At 48.3% G+C, this 19,338-nt stretch overlaps 2 protein-coding genes across 8 annotated transcripts in view; both read left to right on the top strand.

The window, feature by feature from the left end:
• The window catches only part of arhgef2a (Rho guanine nucleotide exchange factor (GEF) 2a), a 36,894-nt gene extending 31,641 nt beyond the window's left edge, over positions 1-5,253 (top strand). For 2 of the 6 annotated variants that reach the window (XM_066721320.1, XM_066721324.1), the window contains 10 exons: positions 242-414; positions 521-588; positions 760-948; positions 1,029-1,142; positions 1,252-1,325; positions 1,583-1,624; positions 1,748-1,798; positions 2,378-2,803; positions 3,014-3,182; positions 3,350-5,253. In XM_066721320.1, the coding sequence (XP_066577417.1) occupies positions 242-414; positions 521-588; positions 760-948; positions 1,029-1,142; positions 1,252-1,325; positions 1,583-1,624; positions 1,748-1,798; positions 2,378-2,803; positions 3,014-3,182; positions 3,350-3,432 (1,389 nt within the window). In that variant the 3' untranslated portion in view covers positions 3,433-5,253. The remainder of the gene's footprint in view (positions 1-241; positions 415-520; positions 589-759; positions 949-1,028; positions 1,143-1,251; positions 1,326-1,582; positions 1,625-1,747; positions 1,799-2,377; positions 2,804-3,013; positions 3,183-3,349) is intronic. The other 4 variants (XM_066721321.1, XM_066721325.1, XM_066721322.1 and 1 more) reach the window with 3 other exon arrangements.
• A 2,641-nt stretch (positions 5,254-7,894) lies between these two features.
• anxa14 (annexin A14) lies at positions 7,895-19,338 on the top strand. Of its 2 annotated transcripts, none has more exons than XM_066721328.1 (13): positions 7,895-8,091; positions 9,346-9,411; positions 9,933-10,029; positions 10,173-10,261; positions 15,859-15,972; positions 16,071-16,161; positions 16,244-16,323; positions 16,427-16,486; positions 16,665-16,758; positions 16,961-17,056; positions 17,136-17,194; positions 18,715-18,837; positions 19,207-19,338. In XM_066721328.1, exons 2-13 carry the CDS (start codon positions 9,364-9,366, stop codon positions 19,267-19,269), a joined length of 1,014 nt encoding a protein of 337 aa, XP_066577425.1. In that variant the 5' UTR covers positions 7,895-8,091; positions 9,346-9,363; the 3' UTR covers positions 19,270-19,338. The 2 variants fall into 2 exon arrangements, with proteins under 2 accessions (XP_066577425.1, XP_066577426.1); XM_066721329.1 differs by lacking the exon at positions 7,895-8,091 and adding an exon at positions 8,551-8,938.

The raw sequence follows: 19,338 nt of genomic DNA on the forward strand, positions 1-19,338 counted from the left end.
GCGTGTTGCTTGAGTGTCCATTGTGTGCTTGTCCTGTGTGCATGCTGACGGCATGTTCCTTGTGTGCGTGCTGGTGGCGTTTCCTGCGTTGGTGGCATGTGCCTTGTGTGTGTGTGTCCCTTGTGTGCGTGCTGATGGTGTATCCTGTGTTGCTGGCATGTCCCTTGTGTGCGTGTCCTGTGTTGGTGGTGTGTCCTGTGTTGAGTGCTGACGGCATGTCCCGTGCCGTGTGCGTCTCCAGGACAAGCCGCCCGTGCTGCCGCTACAGAACCTGATCGTGAGAGACATCGCCAACCAGGAGCGCGGCCTGTTCCTCATCAGCGACTCCACCCCCCCGGAGATGTACGAGATCCACACCGCCTCCCGCGACGACCGGCACACCTGGATGAGGCTGATCCAGCAGGCGGTCAGCAGGTAATGCATGCACACGCGCTCACCTGCACAGGTAACCGTTTAAAGGTAATGTATACACCTTACACTCTTCAGCGACATAATTCTCTCTCCTTCTCGCTCTCTCCAGTTGTCCCTCCAGGGAGGATTTTCCCTTGATAGAGACTGAAGACAAGGCTCTCCTGCGCAGGCTGAGAGGTGAGCAATCATCGCCCTCCTGCCCTCCCTTCCCTGTTCATCCTTCTCTCCCTCATGCCTCCACTTTCAGACCCCCTCGCTCTCGGTTCATGTCCGTGTCCGTCTCTCTCTGTCTGCCTGGGTCTGTGTGATGTAACCATTTATTTCCCCTTCTCGCTCTCTCGCTCTCAGGTGAAATCCAGCAGAAGGACAGGGAGGTGCTGGAGCTGCTGCAGGAGAGGGTGACGCTGTTCTCGGAGGTCGCGGAGGTCGTGGGGGGTCACGGGGTCACATTGCCGTCCAACACCCGAAACCTGTTCCGCTCCGACGCGCCTGCCGCCCCCCACGGAGAGAGCCTGCTGAACGAAGCTATTGTCCAGGGTATGAGAGTGACACTGACTGACCGATACACTGACGCACTGACTGACTGACACACTGACTGTGATCTCTCTCTCTCTCAGTGGACAGGTTGACAGAGTTGCTAGGCACTGCTGCGGAGGTTCCCATGCGCTGCAGTTCCAACTGCGACCAGAACCACACAGGGGCGCCAGAGGGCAACACCGGCCCCACCTGCAGTAAGTCAGTCTGTCTCTCTCTTTCTAAATGACGTGACTCTGTCCTCTACCTCCCTGTTCCTCCCTCCTTTTCTCACACTCTGTTCTCCCTCTGTCTCTCTCTCATCAGATGGGGACGAAGACTGTCCGTCACTCAATGGGACCTACGACGATGGCAGCAGTGACCCCAACCAGAGGGTGAGGGTGAGCGAGAGAGCGGGGCGGGGTCATTCACATATCCGGCTCCCTCAGAGAGGCTTGTGCATGAGCGGACGCACACAACAGCGCTGTGCTTGGCTCCGGATGAGGGAGGGACGGGGAAACGTGGCTCTAACTCTGCTGATGAGTGGGTTTGGGTTACAGAGACGCAGGATTGGGATTGCTCTTTAGAGTTAACCCAACATGAAAGTCCAGATGAAGTTACCGTGTGTGTGTGTACTGATGCTATCGTCTCCCTACAGGACCGCAATGGCAATCAGCTGGAGGAGAGGCCGGTGAGTGAGGTACGTAGTGAGTAGAGCAGACCTTCCTCAGTTTAGCTTCAGAACAGTTTGATGTTGGGCTACAAAATGGCTCCCAGGATTATTACTGTTGTTGCTGCTGCTGACTGTGTGTGTGTTTTCCAGGAGGTGTATCAGAGACTGGTGAACCTCAGTGTGCAGCTTCACGCATTACAGGTGAGTGTGTGTGTGTTTCTGAGAGAGAGAGATTGACTTTGTCCAGCTTGAATGACGATCGCATCGGAGCTGCAATGTTTTGCTCTTCGTTTTAAAAACAGTTCTTAAATGGAGCCTCATACTATGATATGTAATAGTCCGATAACATGATCAAAGTGTTTGAGCCCAAACAAGCGTCCTGTCCAATCAAAACAATACTGATTACAAATAGGCAACACTAAATACAAACAGGCTACAGAACAAAACACACACAGCCTGCAGTGACACAAATAAGATGACTATAATAGGAAGAAAAGCCCGCTTGCATTGGCTACAAGGAGACAAACTTAGAGCTGCAGGACTAAAGTGTCTTTCTTTCTCATGGACGACCCTAATCTCAATTAGTGTACTGGACCGAAAAAATAAGTAGCCCCCACTTTAAACTGTCCGCAGCTCGATACTTTAGTAAATGGCAACACAAGAGGATCGTGGGAGAATTGACTAGACTATTTGAAGCAGAGGTGAGCGAGTGTGTGTTTGTGTGTCTGCATACCCATCTATTGCTCTTCTCGACTCTCTCCATCCCTGACTCTCTCTCAGGCGGCAGTGATCCAGCAGGACTCTGTTCTGGAGCTGTGCGTCAGACAGGAACCCGGCGGTGTCCCCACGCCCACCACCGCCCCCACCATGCCAACCCTCACCACCACGACCACAGCGGCGGCACCATCGATCCCGGAGAGGGGCCAGAAGCTGAGCCGTTCCCTGTCACGTGACACGGGCCTGGATGCCAGCGTGGGGGCGGCCGTGGCGGGGAGCAACGACCTGGCGCTGCTGCAGAGACAGCACACCCTGCTGCAGGAGGAGCTGGGCCGGCTCCGCGGGGCCGAGGCCAGGCTGCGGGACAGCGAGAGGGCCAGGGCCGAGCTGGAGAGGCAGCTGAGGGAGCTGAGGCACAGTGTCACCCTGCAGGAGCAGCGGGAGGGCAGCGGCCCGCAACCCCCGGCTGGAGCCCCGCCCACAGTGCAGGTACAGTGCTGTAGTACCATTAATGAGTGTGATATAGTGTTTTATACTGTAATACAGGGAATTATAGGAAAATAGTCCAGTATATTCTAGTCCAATTCAGTCCTAAAATGTTTGTTGTTACTCTTCATTCAGTGAGTTAATATAAACACAGCCAATACACTCCCTTGTGCTTTGTAACATCTCACCTTTGACCTTTTACCTTCCTCTCAGGCTCCTCCCAGCTCAGAGGCTACGCTGCGTTTGGCTGAGGGCACTGACCAGACCGACCAATCGGAGTGTCCGCAGGAGGGCAGCGAATCGGAAGTGAACTCCAACGACGAGGATGAGGATGAGGATGAGGATGAGGAAGACCTGTCCCCCCGGTCGGAGAGCCCCAGAGGTGAGAGGTCATGCACAGGCTCATGGGTATTTTTTTCCCCTCTCTTGCTTTTTCTTAGTTTGTCATTTTGGAGCCACACACACTCTTTCATTCCCTGTGTGTCAGTCTGTGCTTCTCCATCCACTCCCCTCCCTCACGATCCCTCTTTTCTCCCTCTCTCTCGGAAGACTTGCAAGATATCCCAGAGGAGAGCGAGTGTGGCGGGGAACCCAGAGACACCGGGCCGGACGGAGAGTCGCCCCCCAGCTAACGGGCTCCCCGTGCCAGAACCCACCCACACTGGACAGAGCAGGACAGGACAGGGCAGGACTCGCCTGGGACACAACCAGAACTCAACCGGACTGGACAGAACTGCAGTAGACTGGACAGGACCACAGTGGACTTCCCTCCTTGAAGCAGTTCCTCCCTGGAGACTTAATTAGACACCCTCAATTAAACTTAATTGGAACCATGTTTTTTAAATTCCATTCAGCAATTAAACGGTCTATTTCCATACAACTCTATCGACAGACTGGAGCCAGCGCGGTGTGGACTATAGTATAGAGGTCCAGTCTGGAGCCAGATTAATGGATTATTTAATGGGATTTTTAAACCTATTTTTTAAACTGTAAATACAAGAAAAAAAGAAAACTAAATTCAAATCAGTTACTGTTTTCAGCATCAGAATCTATTTTTAAGAAGGTTCAATTAAGGGATCAATTAACTGAGGGAGCCGAGCGTGCTGGAGATAGGACTGGGGGAGCTAGTGGAAAAATTAGGGAGGGAGGGAGGGATGGATGGAGGGAGGGAAGGAGAGAGAAGAGGGGTTCGGGGGGACATTCACATATACCCTTATATATTTAGAACGCTGTGCGCTGAGATGACCCGCCCCCCCGCTAACCTCTCCTCTCTAAAACACACTGACTGGAGCTCTCTCTCCTCGCTGTAGAACCAAATGTATTTGTATTGCTGGGGGGTAGGGAGGGTTATGCAATGGTTCAGAATTATGAGGACGTCCTGGAAATATCTAGAACAACCGTGACAAGAAGGAGAGGTATGGAGTTCCATTCCAATTAACTAAACCAATTAAGCAATTGCACGACTCCAGCCGGCCCTGCTGGAAGCAGGGGTGCCTGCGGATCAAACCAAAGGGGGTCGGCAAGCACAAAGCAGGGTGGGAGAGGAGGAGGAGGAGAAGATCAATATAAATAATGAAGAACTAATGGATTAATTAAAAACACTGCGTTTGAAAAATTATTGGTGAACTAATTAGCAACGGTGACTGTCCCAATAATTCTGAACCATGTTGGGGGGGGGGGGGCAGTGTGTCTCCTGGACAAATGGACGCTCTGGGACTCCGCTTGGACTCTGCAGGCTGTTTTAAGCTTACGGGCTGGAAGTCTATTTTATTTAATTTTATTTAATCCCGTTTACAATTTTTAGTGCATGAAATAAAGTAATGAGAGGAGCCCAGCTGAGCCAGTGGTTCAGTCCCGGCAGCAGCTGATGCAGGGAGAGCTGTGATTGGCTGTTAGAGCCCAGGAGGCTCCGCCCCTCCAGTCCCAGGCTCAACTGGAGAGCTACTGCTTTTGTATGAATTAAGGAATGATATTAAACTGATTATATTAATGATTATTAATATTATTACCTACCCCTAACTCGATTTTGCCCTGAAATTCGGCCGGCCGACCAATCGCAAAGCACAAACCCACTACAACCCATGATGACGGCTTTCTATTGGCCAAAGACTTCCTGTTTCTAACCAATGGGAAGCTGACAATAGTGGAGATCCTTCCCCCTGCTGTACTGCGCAGTAGCTCTCCAGGACCAGGGCTTAAGCCGCCGCCCCCTCCTATTTTTTATCAGATGGGTAAAGAGACACCAGGGTGTTTCTCTATATATATTGTATGTATTTTGTATGTATAAATATGTAAGGAAAGCTGAAAAACAGACAAAAGGAGACTGAGAACGTTAAAAAAAAAAAAGAAACTTGACCTGTAATCGTTTTTATTATTTTATTGTATTTTGTTTGACTTATTTACTAAATCTTAATCTGTCGGAACAGCTGCAGCATTAAACTGTTGTCAAAGTTGCTTTGTTTTTTGACTCACTCAGACTGTGAATCATGCCTGATAAGAGAATCGGGGAGCCTTTTTATTGCTCTTTTTATTGCTCTCTGAAAGGGAAATAATGAACCCGTGTCGATCAATCAGTAACCCCGCTCTACTGTAGCCAAGGTGTGGCCGAAGGTGTCACGTCCTGGTCCGTACTCCCGTATTCATTTTTTAGTCTAGATCAGTGGTTTTCAAACCGGTCCTGGAGTGACCCCTCCCCTGCTGGTTTTTGTTCAACTGAGGTCTTAATTGCTTAATTGAATCTTGAATTGACCTAAAGCAATATACCATTCAATTAAGTAATTAAGACCTAGGTTGGAATAAAAACCTGCAGGGCAGGGGGTCCTCCAGGACCGGTTTGAAAACCCCTGCTCTAGATAATAAGTTTGGGTCTCGTTTGGGGAAAAAAAAGTGCAATGGGAAATGCAATTTAGCCTTTTTGTACCATAAATACGTTTTCGTACACTATTGTTTATTATATAATAAAATTAACAATCAAAAAAAATATTCTGAGTAAAAAATATGCTCGACTATGCTACTAAAATAAATGTAGCATTTAAATCGTGTTGTTCTACACTCACCTAAAGGATTATTAGGAACGCCTGTTCAATTTCTCATTAATGCAATTATCTAACCAACCAATCACATGGCAGTTGCTTCAATGCATTTAGGGGTGTGGTCCTGGTCAAGACAATCTCCTGAACTCCAAACTGAATGTCTGAATGGGAAAGAAAGGTGATTTAAGCAATTTTGAGCGTGGCATGGTTGTTGGTGCCAGACGGGCCGGTCTGAGTATTTCACAATCTGCTCAGTTACTGGGATTTTCACGCACAACCATTTCTAGGCTTTACAAAGAATGGTGTGAAAAGGGAAAAACATCCAGTATGCGGCAGTCCTGTGGGCGAAAATGCCTTGTTGATGCTAGAGGTCCGAGGAGAATGGGCCGACTGATTCAAGCTGATCGAAGAGCAACTTTGACTGAAATAACCACTCGTTACAACCGAGGTATGCAGCAAAGCATTTGTGAAGCCACAACACGTACAACCTTGTGGCGGATGGGCTACAACAGCAGAAGACCCCACCGGGTACCACTCATCTCCACTACAAATAGGAAAATGAGGCTACAATTTGCACAAGCTCACTAAAATTGGACAGTTGAAGACTGGAAAAATGTTGCCTCGTCTGATGAGTCTCGATTTCTGTTGAGACATTCAGCTGGTAGAGTCAGAATTTGGCGTAAACAGAATGAGAACATGGATCAATCATGCCTTGTTACCACTGTGCAGGCTGGTGGTGGTGGTGTAATGGTGTGGGGGATGTTTTCTTGGCACACTTTAGGCCCCTTAGTGCCAATTGGGCATCGTTTAAATGCCACGGCCTACCTGAGCATTGTTTCTGACCATGTCCATCCCTTTATGACCACCATGTACCCATCCTCTGATGGCTACTTCCAGCAGGATAATGCACCATGTCACAAAGGTCGAATCATTTCAAATCGGTTTCTTGAACATGACAATGAGTTCACTGTACTAAACTGGCCCCCACAGTCACCAGATCTCAACCCAATAGAGCATCTTTGGGATGTGGTGGAACGGGAGCTTCGTGCCCTGGATGTGCATCCCACAAATCTCCATCAACTGCAAGATGCTATCCTATCAATATGGGCCAACATTTCTAAAGAATGCTTTCAGCACCTTGTTGAATCAATGCCACGTAGAATTAAGGCAGTTCTGAAGGCGAAAGGGGGTCAAACACAGTATTAGTATGGTGTTCCTAATAATCCTTTAGGTGAGTGTATATAGCATTTCATTCATATTTACTTAATAGCGTTATTAAGGGGGATTTTATAATTATTTGATTCTATCACCGAGCTGCTGGTCTGACACTCCCCCGGTGTCTGACCGCAAGGGCGATCCCCCAAATCCAGCCGACATGGTAGAGAACCGACCACCACCGAAACTCACCCCATCAGGGCCAGATCCCCGCCTATGACTGGATCTGGATTCTCATGGAGAGGGACTAGTGGCTCTGAGTACGAGTAGGTGGGGTTGAAAGCTACATGAGCCGCCGTGCTTAATTCCCCGAGTCGAGCTCGCCTTCATTAGCCTCTAATTGGCTCATTTGCAGCTAATTGGCGCACCCCGTCGGACAGCAGCACAGGCGTCTGTGAAGAAGGCAGTGCTGACGTCAGAGGCGCCGGTGTGATCCAATAAGGGCAGTGAGGGGCTCGCATTGATGACGTCAGCGCAGCGCTTTCCACGCGTGAGACAAACACGGCGGGTCGCTTCTTAACATCAAAGCTTTTCAGTAAAACCGTAGCCCCGACGTGCTTTGTCTCTTTGTAGGCTGTCAGTGTTGTGTGTGTGTGTGTGTGTGTGTGTGTGTGTGTGTGTGTGTTGTTGGGGGCCCAGGTGCGGCGCGTTGACGTTATTATGACCATTTGCTTTGGTGTTGACTTTGTGGTCGAAGTACGCGTGGAATTTGCTTATCTCTCTGTAGAGGGACCATAAATATAATAACCAAATATACACACACACACACACACACACACACACACACACACACACCCGCCGGAGGTCCACAGAGTCCACGGACCCGCCCGCTTCTCCACACGGATGTCAAACCCGCACAACCGGCCACGGAGTCCTGGTACACCGGCCTCCGCACACGCACACACCGCGCCTGCGCGTCTCCTACACTTGCACCATATACCCATAACACACACAAACACACCCTCACTGTAAACACACAGTGCGACCCGCAGCAGAGAGAGAGAGAGAGAGAGAGAGAGAGAGAGAGAGAGAAGCGCACAGGAGGTCAGTACAGAACCGAACCGAACCATTATTACACCTGGACTTAGTGTTGTGTTTGTATGAGTGTCAGCACTGTATGCTCTCATTATTATACCACCTAGTGTGTTATCTGTGTGAGTGAGTGGTTGCCCAACTTCATTGAGTAGGTGGGTGGCGAAGAAATGCAAAACTTTGGTAGTGAAGCTCTTGGGGAAACTTATGTGTTTCCATCCATGGCTCCAGGGAGTAAAGACATTGCTGACCCTGTTCAGGTGTTGCTCTGAGTTTGTTTACCCCAATTCGAGTTGCTGTGTCGGCATATTGTGGGGGGATCCTTCATGGAGGTGGATAACTGTCCTTTATTGATGGTGCGGTGCTGTGCTGTTTTCCCCTCTGTACAAAAACGATACATATGAAACCATTTACAAGGAGGCAAGAATCATTAGTGATTGAAGCAGTTTTGAATCTGCCCTACGTATGTTTGTGTTGTGTTGAGAATTGTGTTTTCGTGTTGAAGTGAAAATAGGTTTATTTTACTTGAATTCTGTGATGGTTGCTTTGACAGCATCCCTGCCACAGGTGGCGTTGGCGTCTGGTTTGGAAAGGAGTCTGGAAGAATAGTCAACCGGACTTTGAGATTGAGATTTCAACATAGTTTGAGTGGTGTGTCTCGGTGGCACTAATCTTGTGGAGTCTTCTCCTCCTGCGCTTTTAAAGCTGAGTGTCTCCAAATCGGCAAACCAATTCTCCTACATTTTGCAAACTGACCTCTCGCTTGTCTTTGGGGCTCTCCGGCACGTCTTTTGGTGTCATTCCATCGGACTTGGGACGAGTCTTCTTTTCGCAAGCTGGCTTTCGTTCTTCTGAAACGGTCAGTGGGTATTTTGGTCTGGCGTCCGGTGATTTTTGAACCTTGGAAAGCCCTACTGACTTCTGATTTGGAAAATACGGGCGGCTGATCTTGTAGCTTCCTGTGAAACTAGACTGAGTGCGTGTGCTAAACAGTGCATATAAAAAGAACTGGGCTGTTCTTTAAGAATCCTGAGTAGATCCCAGACATTGCCCTCGCCCCATCCTAAAACTGTCCACGGCTGTCTCCCAGTGTCAGTGCTACAGGACAGTGTGGTGTGTGTACAGTTTGATTATATTTGACTCTACACCCTGATCTGCTCATCTACATGCTGAAATTAAAATAGGTTTGCATGATTACTTGCATAGCCGTTCATCTCACAAAACTTGTTTCCCTTCCCCTCTCCCTCTCTCTCTCTCCCTCTGCAGGTCCTGAGAGACTGTGGGATGGATTATCTTCTGGAGGCCCTGGAGACCATGCCTGTGACAGAGGCTGTAAGTTGTATGGGAGCCAAATGATCATTTGGAGAGATCTCGAAATGCATTTCAACATATCTTTAAATATTTAGAGAGATCTCTAAATTATTTCAAGATATCTTGAATTCAAATTCAGATATCTTTAAACCATTTACAGATATCTAAAGTGCTTTTTAAAGATATAGCTTATATTAGAGATATATTGCAGATATCTCTAATTAAATATATATAATTTACTTAAATTTACATGTAAATCATTAAGACATCAGTGTGAGACATCTTCAAATGACTTCCTGTATGTTGGCTGAGATTATCACGTCCTGTTTCCTCATTCAGTTACATAGAAATGAATGATCAAGTGAACAGGAAGTGATAATCTTGGGCTACATACAGGAAGTCATTTGCAGATATCACAATGATTTGAAGATATCTTTAATTTAATGAAAGATCTCTCTAAATGATAATTTGGCTTGACTGCACCCACTACACCTGTCCATGTGAAGCTTGTAAGATAAACCCTCGTGCCCTCTCTGTCTCAGGCGATGTGCTGGGGCACTCTGGGGACAGTCCGCCCTTTCGTCAACTTCCGCCCGGAGCGCGACGCCCGGGCACTGGCCGCCGCCATGACGAACAAAGGTGGGTGATGCTGTCGTTGAGCGAGAGCTGCTGTTCGCTAGAGCTTTTTTTGTTTTGTTGTTCTTGTTGTTGCTGGTCCAGATGTTATTGAAATGGAAGATGCACCTGTTGTTGACGTTGATCCAGATGTTGTTTGGATGCAGATGTGAACACGCTGGTGAGAATCCTGACCAACCGCACCAACGCACAGAGGCAGCAGGTGGCCCAGGTGTACCGCTCCCTCACCAACCAGGTACCCCACCCTCACTGCACTGCGCTCTACACGACTGGGTCACCCATATGCAGGCCCTACTTAATGCAAGGGCTTACCGGTGCTCTAGCCCTTGGGGCCCGAGCCAGCACAGGGGCCCATGCGTCTTGCGGGAAATTTGTTACAAAGTATTCTGTGTCTGTCGTCTTTGCCTGTGGTCGGATTTGCTCTTGTGTGTGCAGCCCTGTGTCTGTGCCACCTGCCAACCATGCAATACCTTCGGGAAAGGGGTGGGGGCAGAGAGGCACAGATGTTTGATCTGGGGGGGATGATTTTCTACTGGCCAGGGTTAAAAAATCTATGATTGTGATTGGTGCATGGACCGCGGAAGTGGGGGGGGCGAACGGGCCCGGGCTACTATTGGCGCTATACATGGACATTTGTGGAGACAAAATCCTAAAAATAAAGAAGTCATGTATTAATTACAACAAGTGATAATATATCAGTACAATGCTGAATAATGATATGCATTATATTTCGTTTAGTATATTGCACATTTCCTAATTAGGCTCCTTGCGCTGTCACTGTGCTTAGTCCCGCCTTCAAGAAGTAAATTACCCAATCAGGCATGTCATATATGTCCCGCCTCCAAAGGGCACGTAACCAATCAGACATCAGAGAGCTTGTGACAGGTTAGAATTATTTTAAACACAAAACCGAGAAAATGTAATACTGGAGTTTGAAGTTTGCAAGCAGCGATCGGCTGCAAGATCTTCATCGTGAAATGGAAGTAATATACTGTTTTATATATTTTATTTATTTACATTTTGCATTTAATAAAAAGTGGCATTAACTACCGTATGTATTGCATTTCCATTGTGTTTTTGATGTTCGAATGTACACTTTTCAACATTCATTTTGAGCGTTAACACTAACAGTAGGCTATTGGCTAAAGCAGGGGTTTTCAAACCGGTCCTGGAGGACCCCCTGCCCTGCTGGTTTTTGATGCAACCTAGGTCTTAATTACTTAATTGAATGGTATATTGTTTTCAATTCAATTCAGGACGTCAATTCAGGATTTAAATTAAGCAATTAATTGTTGGTAGACTTACAGAAAAAAAAATCTCCAATCTGGCAAACATGCAGTTATGGCTTAACTAAACCCGGGAAGGGTGATGGAAAACAAAAACAATTAAAAACAATGATTAAATTAGGCTATAGGCCTATGTGTATGTGTGTGTGTGTGTGTGTGTGTGTGTGTGTGTATGTTTGTGTATATATATATATATATATATATATATATGTATATACAGTGAGTGAAAAAAGTATTTGATCCCCTGCTGATTTTGTACGTTTGCTCACTGACAAAGAAATGATCAGTCTATAATTTGAATGGTAGGTGTATTTTAACAGTGAGAGACAGAATAACAACAAAAAAATCCAGAAAAACGCATTTCAAAAAAGTTATAAATTGATTTGCATGTTAATGAGTGAAATAAGTATTGGACCCCTTCGACTTAGTACTTGGTGGCAAAACCCTTGTTGGCAATCACAGAGGTCAGACGTTTCTTGTAGTTGGCCACCAGGTTGCACACATCTCAGGAGGGATTTTGTCCCACTCCTCTTTGCAGATCCTCTCCAAGTCATTAAGGTTGCGAGGCTGACGTTTGGCAACTCGAACCTTCAGCTTCTTCCACAGATGTTCTATGGGATTAAGGTCTGGAGACTGGCTAGGCCACTCCAGGACCTTAATGTGCTTCTTCTTGAGCCACTCCTTTGTTGCCTTGGCTGTGTGTTTTGGGTCATTGTCATGCTGGAATACCCATCCACGACCCATTTTCAATGCCCTGGCTGAGGGAAGGAGGTTCTCACCCAAGATCTGACGGTACATGGCCCCGTCCATCGTCCCTTTGATGCGGTGCAGTTGTCCTGTCCCCTTAGCAGAAAAACACCCCCAAAGCATAATGTTTCCACCTCCATGTTTGACGGTGGGGATGGTGTTCTTGGGGTCATTCCTCCTCCTCCAAACACGGTGAGTTGAGTCGATGCCAAAGAGCTCGATTTTGGTCTCATCTGACCACAGCACTTTCACCCAGTTCTCCTCTGAATCATTCAGATGTTCATTGGCAAACTTCAGACTGGCCTGTACATGTGCTTTCTTGAGCAGGGGGACCTTGCGGGCGCTGCAGGATTTCAGTCCTTCACGGCGTAGTGTGTTACCAATTGTTTTCTTGGTGACTATGGTCCCAGCTGCCTTGAGATCATTAACAAGATCCTCCCGTGTAGTTCTGGGCTGATTCCTCATCGTTCTCATGATCATTGAAACTCCACGAGGTGAGATCTTGCATGGAGCCCCAGACCGAGGGAGACTGACAGTTATTTTGTGTTTCTTCCATTTGCCAATAATCGCACCAACTGTTGTCACCTTCTCACCAAGCTGCTTGGCGATGGTCTTGTAGCCCATTCCAGCCTTGTGTAGGTCTACAGTCTTGTCCCTGACATCCTTGGACAGCTCTTTGGTCTTGGCCATGGTGGAGAGTTTGGAATCTGATTGATTGATTGCTTCTGTGGACAGGTGTCTTTTATACAGGTAACGAGCTGAGATTAGGAGCACTCCCTTTAAGAGAGTGCTCCTAATCTCAGCTCGTTACCTGTATAAAAGACACCTGGGAGCCATAAATCTTGCTGATTGACAGGGGATCAAATACTTATTTCCCTCATTAACATGCAAATCAATTTATAACTTTTTGTGTTTTTCTGGATTTTGTTGGTGTATTATACACTCACCTAAAGGATTATTAGGAACACCATACTAATACTGTGTTTGACCCCCTTTCGCCTTCAGAACTGCCTTAATTCTACGTGGCATTGATTCAACAAGGTGCTGAAAGCATTCTTTAGAAATGTTGGCCCATATTGATAGGATAGCATCTTGCAGTTGATGGAGATTTGTGGGATGCACATCCAGGGCACGAAGCTCCCGTTCCACCACATCCCAAAGATGCTCTATTGGGTTGAGATCTGGTGACTGTGGGGGCCAGTTTAGTACAGCAAACTCATTGTCATGTTCAAGAAACCAATTTGAAATGATTCGACCTTTGTGACATGGTGCATTATCCTGCTGGAAGTAGCCATCAGAGGATGGGTACATGGTGGTCATAAAGGGATGGACATGGTCAGAAACAATGCTCAGGTAGGCCGTGGCATTTAAACGATGCCCAATTGGCACTAAGGGGCCTAAAGTGTGCCAAGAAAACATCCCCCACACCATTACACCACCACCAGCAGCCTGCACAGTGGTAACAAGGCATGATGGATCCATGTTCTCATTCTGTTTACGCCAAATTCTGACTCTACCATCTGAACTGTCCAATTTTGGTGAGCTTGTGCAAATTGTAGCCTCTTTTTCCTATTTGTAGTGGAGATGAGTGGTACCCGGTGGGGTCTTCTGCTGTTGTAGCCCATCTGCCTCAAGGTTGTACGTGTTGTGGCTTCACAAATGCTTTGCTGCATACCTCGGTTGTAACGAGTGGTTATTTCAGGCAAAGTTGCTCTTCTATCAGCTTGAATCAGTCGGCCCATTCTCCTCTGACCTCTAGCATCAACAAGGCATTTTCGCCCACAGGACTGCCGCATACTGGATGTTTTTCCCTTTTCACACAATTCTTTGTAAACCCTAGAAATGGTTGTGCGTGAAAATCCCAGTAACTGAGCAGATTGTGAAATACTCAGACCGGCCCGTCTGGCACCAACAACCATGCCACGCTCAAAATTGCTTAAATCACCTTTCTTTCCCATTCAGACATTCAGTTTGGAGTTCAGGAGATTGTCTTGACCAGGACCACACCCCTAAATGCATTGAAGCAACTGCCATGTGATTGGTTGGTTAGATAATTGCATTAATGAGAAATTGAACAGGTGTTCCTAATAATCCTTTAGGTGAGTGTATATGTGCTAATTAGGCTATATACCTACCTATACCTATATTAACATATTTTCTGACATAATGTAAGGAAATAATTGCCCTGCTACAGCAGATGATGATGATGGTAGGTTGGTTTATGTAGCCTATTTATGTATTCATTTTAAACTCGGAGCACTTTGTGGTAGGACCAGCTGTTTGGAGTGCCAAAAGTGTTCGTCCGTCAATTTGGTAGTTCATTGGGAAATTAATTTGGAAATTCGTCAATTTGGCCATTCAGCTGGCAGTTTGGTCATATAGTAGTAAATTAATCCAGGAATCTGTCAAGTAGTTTATTAATGTGTCCAATGTAATGAATGTAGCTATTCATTAATATAAACAGACACACTTAGAAAAAAACCCAATGAATTCCAGACAGCATGACCAACTTCCATGCAAATACAGACAAACCAATGAACTTCCAGACGGACAGACCAACTGTCAGTCAGGCACTGTGCCAAACCCACTTGAGTCTTTCTAGCCAACAGGAGCAGACTCGCCTATTTTAACCAATATAACTCCAGGCTCACATAAAACGGCTTCAGCCAATAATGGTGCAGTTTATTAGAAAGGGCGTTACTTGTGTCTCTGTGTAACCGTATGGAAATTAAAATCACCATTAACACGCTCGTTTATGAGCTGATTAATGATTAGACTAGGCAAGGCTTAACCACAGCTTTGCATAGAGTAAAATAAGTATTTTTAAATCACTATATTTTGTACATGCAGCGTAACAATGTTTTAAAATAGTCGCCCCAGCGCAAATGTCAAATGTATTTTATTACAGTATTATTATGGGCAGTGCACAGTGTGTTGACCCAAACATTTGTATATTTGAATGATAACGGCGAGTTGGCAACACTGAGCGCTGCTGGAAAAATACTTACTGCTCGTAATACATTTGGCATAATCTGTCACATGCCAAGATTGATGTTCTTGGTGTTTGTGTATTAATTGTTAATTCTTTTGGTTAAGAGACAATGCTTTTGGCATTTTGATAAAGATTGTATGTATTTTGATGGTTTAATTGTATTTAAATAGATAAATAAAAAGTGGCATTAACAACCATATGTATTGCATTTCCATTGTGTTTTTGATGTTCCAATGTACACTTTTCAACATTCATTTTGAGCGTTAACACTAACAGTAGGCTATTGGCTAAAGCAGGGGTTTTCAAACCGGTCCTGGAGGACCCCCTGCCCTGCTGGTTTTTGTTCCAACCTAGGTCTTAATTACTTAATTGAATGGTATATTGCTTTGTTAGGGCAATTGAGGATTCAATCAAGCAATCAAGACCTCAGTTGGAACAAAAACCAGCAGGACGTGCTGTTGAGGTTTCTCTAGTCACACTGGGCTGGAAGTGAATCTGACCGCTTTGGCCAGTCAGTTTGTGAGTGAAATGAATGACAGGTGCTCATAGACGGGAAGCTTGAGGAGCACTAAAGCATGCGAGTTGTATTCATGTTTTCATTAGTAGTACTCAGTTGTGTAGGTTGAATGCAATAGGTTACACAAGTTCAGTAGCAGCCCGTGGACTACGCACTGACGTCTTGCTGGGTGAGCTGACTCTATGCCCCCTACGTCTGAAGATGCGCTCCGTGGTCCGTGCTTGTGTTGCTCTTGCTGTGTTGCTGGTGAATGATGTTATAAATGTTGCCCCATCCTCTCCCCGGTGCAGGAGCTAGTGCCTGGGCTGAAGAAGGTGCTTTCTGGGGGGGTGCAGGCAGTGCTGCTGGGGCTCATGATGACGCCCCCGGTGTTTGACGCTCACCAGCTCAGGAACGCCATGGAGGTGAGACCAAGACTGGGACACACACACACACAGGATGTTGCTGCACACCCCTGTCCTACTGTGATAATGCTTATTACCCTGTGTGCGTGTGCATGTAGGGTTTGGGGACGGATGAGCAGACCCTGGCGGAGATCCTATGCACTCGATCGCCGGAGCAGCTGCAACTCATCACTGCCACCTACAGGGAGGGTGAGCACACTGTAACGACACCACACTCTCTCTCTCTCTCTCTCTCTCTCTCACTCTCACTCACTCTTACTGTGTCTTGCAGAGTTCCAGCGGAGTCTGGAGGAGGACGTGCGCAGTGAGACCAGCCAGGGCTTCAGGGATCTGCTGCTGGCTCTACTGCAGGTACCTCCCCCTCTGTCCTGCCATCCCTCCATTCTCTCCCTTGCTTCCTCCTGCTCAGAGCGGTCCTTTCTGACCCATGTCCCTCCTCCTCTTCCTCCCGCAGAAGCAGAGGGAGAACATCGCCGGAGGGATCGAATACCCGCTGATCCAGAGGGACGCTAAGGTGAGGGGCTGCTCCGTCTCGTCACACTCTCTCCTCCTCTCCTGTTTCACTCTCTTATTCTCTTCTGTCGTGTCAATCTCTCCTGTTTTAATCCTGTCCTCTCATGTCAGTCTCTCCTCTCCTCCTTTTCTCTCCTTGTGTCACTCTCTCCTGTTTTTCTCCTCTCCCCTCGTGTCAGGCTCTAGTGGAGTCGGTGAAGCCCAAGTCGAAGCCGTCTCCGGAGCCCTGGATCAGAACGCTGACCCACAGGGACGCTGACCACCTCAACCGCGGTACCCCCAGCAGCGGGGCGGGGGGCTCTCACTCCGTGTGGGTGGGGGGGTGCTACAGTACTTCCTGTCAGGCATTAGTTCATTACTTGTGAACTAATGAGCATGCTGTTAATGCTGGTTATCTTCTATATAAATATGTGCATTTCAAGGATCTATATTTTTTACTATTATTCATTCCCTCTCTCTCGCTCCCTCTCTTCAGTGTTTGACTGCTTCCAGAGTCTGGCGGGCCGCTCTGTTGAGGAGACGGTGCAGGCCGCCTTCTCTGGGGACCTGCGACTGGGCCTGCTGATCCTGGGTGAGGCGCTGTGTGTGTGTGACTGATCGAGTGAGACAGTCTGACTCTGACCCTCTTGCTCTCTCTCTCTCTGCTGCAGTTCGCTCCATTAGAAACACGCCCGAGTTGCTGGCGGACACCGTGCACCGAGCACTGAAGGTGAGCAGTTGCACTGTGTGTGTGTGTGTGTGTGTGTGTGGTTGGTGTATAACGGTGTTGGGGGGGGTGTGTGTGGTTGGTGTATAACGGTGTTGGGGGGGTGTGTGTGGTTGGTGTATAACGGTGTTGGGGGGGTGTGTGTGGTTGGTGTATAACGGTGTTGGGGGGGTGTGTGTGGTTGGTGTATAACGGTGTTGGGGTGTGTGTGTGGTTGGTGTATAACGGTGTGTGTGTGTGTGTGTGGTTGGTGTATAACGGTGTTGGGGGGGGTGTGTGGTTGGTGTATAACGGTGTTGGGGGGGTGTGTGTGGTTGGTGTATAACGGTGTTGGGGTGTGTGTGTGGTTGGTGTATAACGGTGTTGGGGGGGTGTGTGTGGTTGGTGTATAACGGTGTGTGTGTGTGTGTGTGTGTGTGTGGTTGGTGTATAACGGTGTTGGGGGGGGTGTGTGTGGTTGGTGTATAACGGTGTTGGGGGGGTGTGTGTGGTTGGTGTATAACGGTGTTGGGGGGGTGTGTGTGGTTGGTGTATAACGGTGTTGGGGGGGTGTGTGTGGTTGGTGTATAACGGTGTTGGGGGGGTGTGTGTGGTTGGTGTATAACGGTGTTGGGGGGGGGGTGTGTGGTTGGTGTATAACGGTGTTGGGGTGTGTGTGTGGTTGGTGTATAACGGTGTTGGGGGGGGGGGTGTGGTTGGTGTATAACGGTGTTGGGGGGGGTGTGTGTGGTTGGTGTATAACGGTGTTGGGGGGGTGTGTGTGGTTGGTGTATAACGGTGTTGGGGTGTGTGTGTGGTTGGTGTATAACGGTGTTGGGGGGGGGGGTGTGGTTGGTGTATAACGGTGTTGGGGGGGTGTGTGTGGTTGGTGTATAACGGTGTTGGGGTGTGTGTGTGGTTGGTGTATAACGGTGTTGGGGGGGGTGTGTGGTTGGTGTATAACGGTGTTGGGGGGGTGTGTGTGGTTGGTGTATAACGGTGTTGGGGGGGGGGGGTGTGTGGTTGGTGTATAACGGTGTTGGGGGGGGGGGGGTGTGTGGTTGGTGTATAACGGTGTGTGTGTGTGTGTGTGTGGTTGGTGTATAACGGTGTTGGGGGGGGGTGTGTGGTTGGTGTATAACGGTGTTGGGGGGGTGTGTGTGGTTGGTGTATAACGGTGTGTGTGTGTGTGTGTGTGGTTGGTGTATAACGGTGTTGGGGGGGGGTGTGTGGTTGGTGTATAACGGTGTTGGGGGGGTGTGTGTGGTTGGTGTATAACGGTGTTGGGGGGGGGGGGGTGTGTGGTTGGTGTATAACGGTGTTGGGGGGGGGGGGGGGGGTGTGGTTGGTGTATAACGGTGTTGGGGGGGTGTGTGGTTGGTGTATAACGGTATTGGGGGGGGTGTGTGGTTGGTGTATAACGGTGTTGGGGGGGGTGTGTGGTTGGTGTATAACGGTGTTGGGGGGGGGTGTGTGGTTGGTGTATAACGGTGTTGGGGGGGGGGGTGTGGTTGGTGTATAACGGTGTTGGGGTGTGTGTGCAGGGCGTGGGGCAGCAGTCCGGGCCGCTGCTCCGGGTGCTCGTGCCGCGCAGTGAAGAGGACCTGCTGAGCGTCAGGGTGCAGTTCCACCGCCAGCACGGCCGCTCGCTCTACTCCACCCTGCAGGTCAGACCCGTCTCTACAACAGCTCTGTCCTGCTTTCTCTCTTCCCCATCCAACTGTCCTGCTCTCTCTTCCCCACCCAACTGTCCTGTGCTCGCTCTCTCTCTCCTCCACCCAACTGTCCTGCTCTCTCTCTCGCTCTCTTCCCCACCCAACTGTCCTGTGCTCGCTCTCTCTCTCCTCCACCCAACTGTCCTGCTCTCTCTCTCTCTCTCTCTCTTCCCCACCCAACTGGTCTCTTCCCCCCCCAGTCCTGCTCTCATCCACTTTTTCCTTCCTCTCCCCACCTCCACTGTGGCCCTGTTGGCCAAGGCTGGGCAACACCGAGTCTCTCGTACCCCGATCACCCATCTCTCTCTCTCTTCCCCACAGGAGGCTGTGAAAGGAGAGTACCAACATGCCCTGCTGGCTCTGTGTGGTGCCGAAGACATCTGAGGCCAGACAGGCAACAGCCCATAAACTGCACAATACAGACAATAAAATATACCAGCCTTTGTTTCATGA

Source organism: Amia ocellicauda, chromosome 14, assembly GCF_036373705.1.
Source record: "Amia ocellicauda isolate fAmiCal2 chromosome 14, fAmiCal2.hap1, whole genome shotgun sequence".
In the NCBI taxonomy this organism is placed as follows: Eukaryota; Metazoa; Chordata; class Actinopteri; order Amiiformes; family Amiidae; genus Amia; species Amia ocellicauda.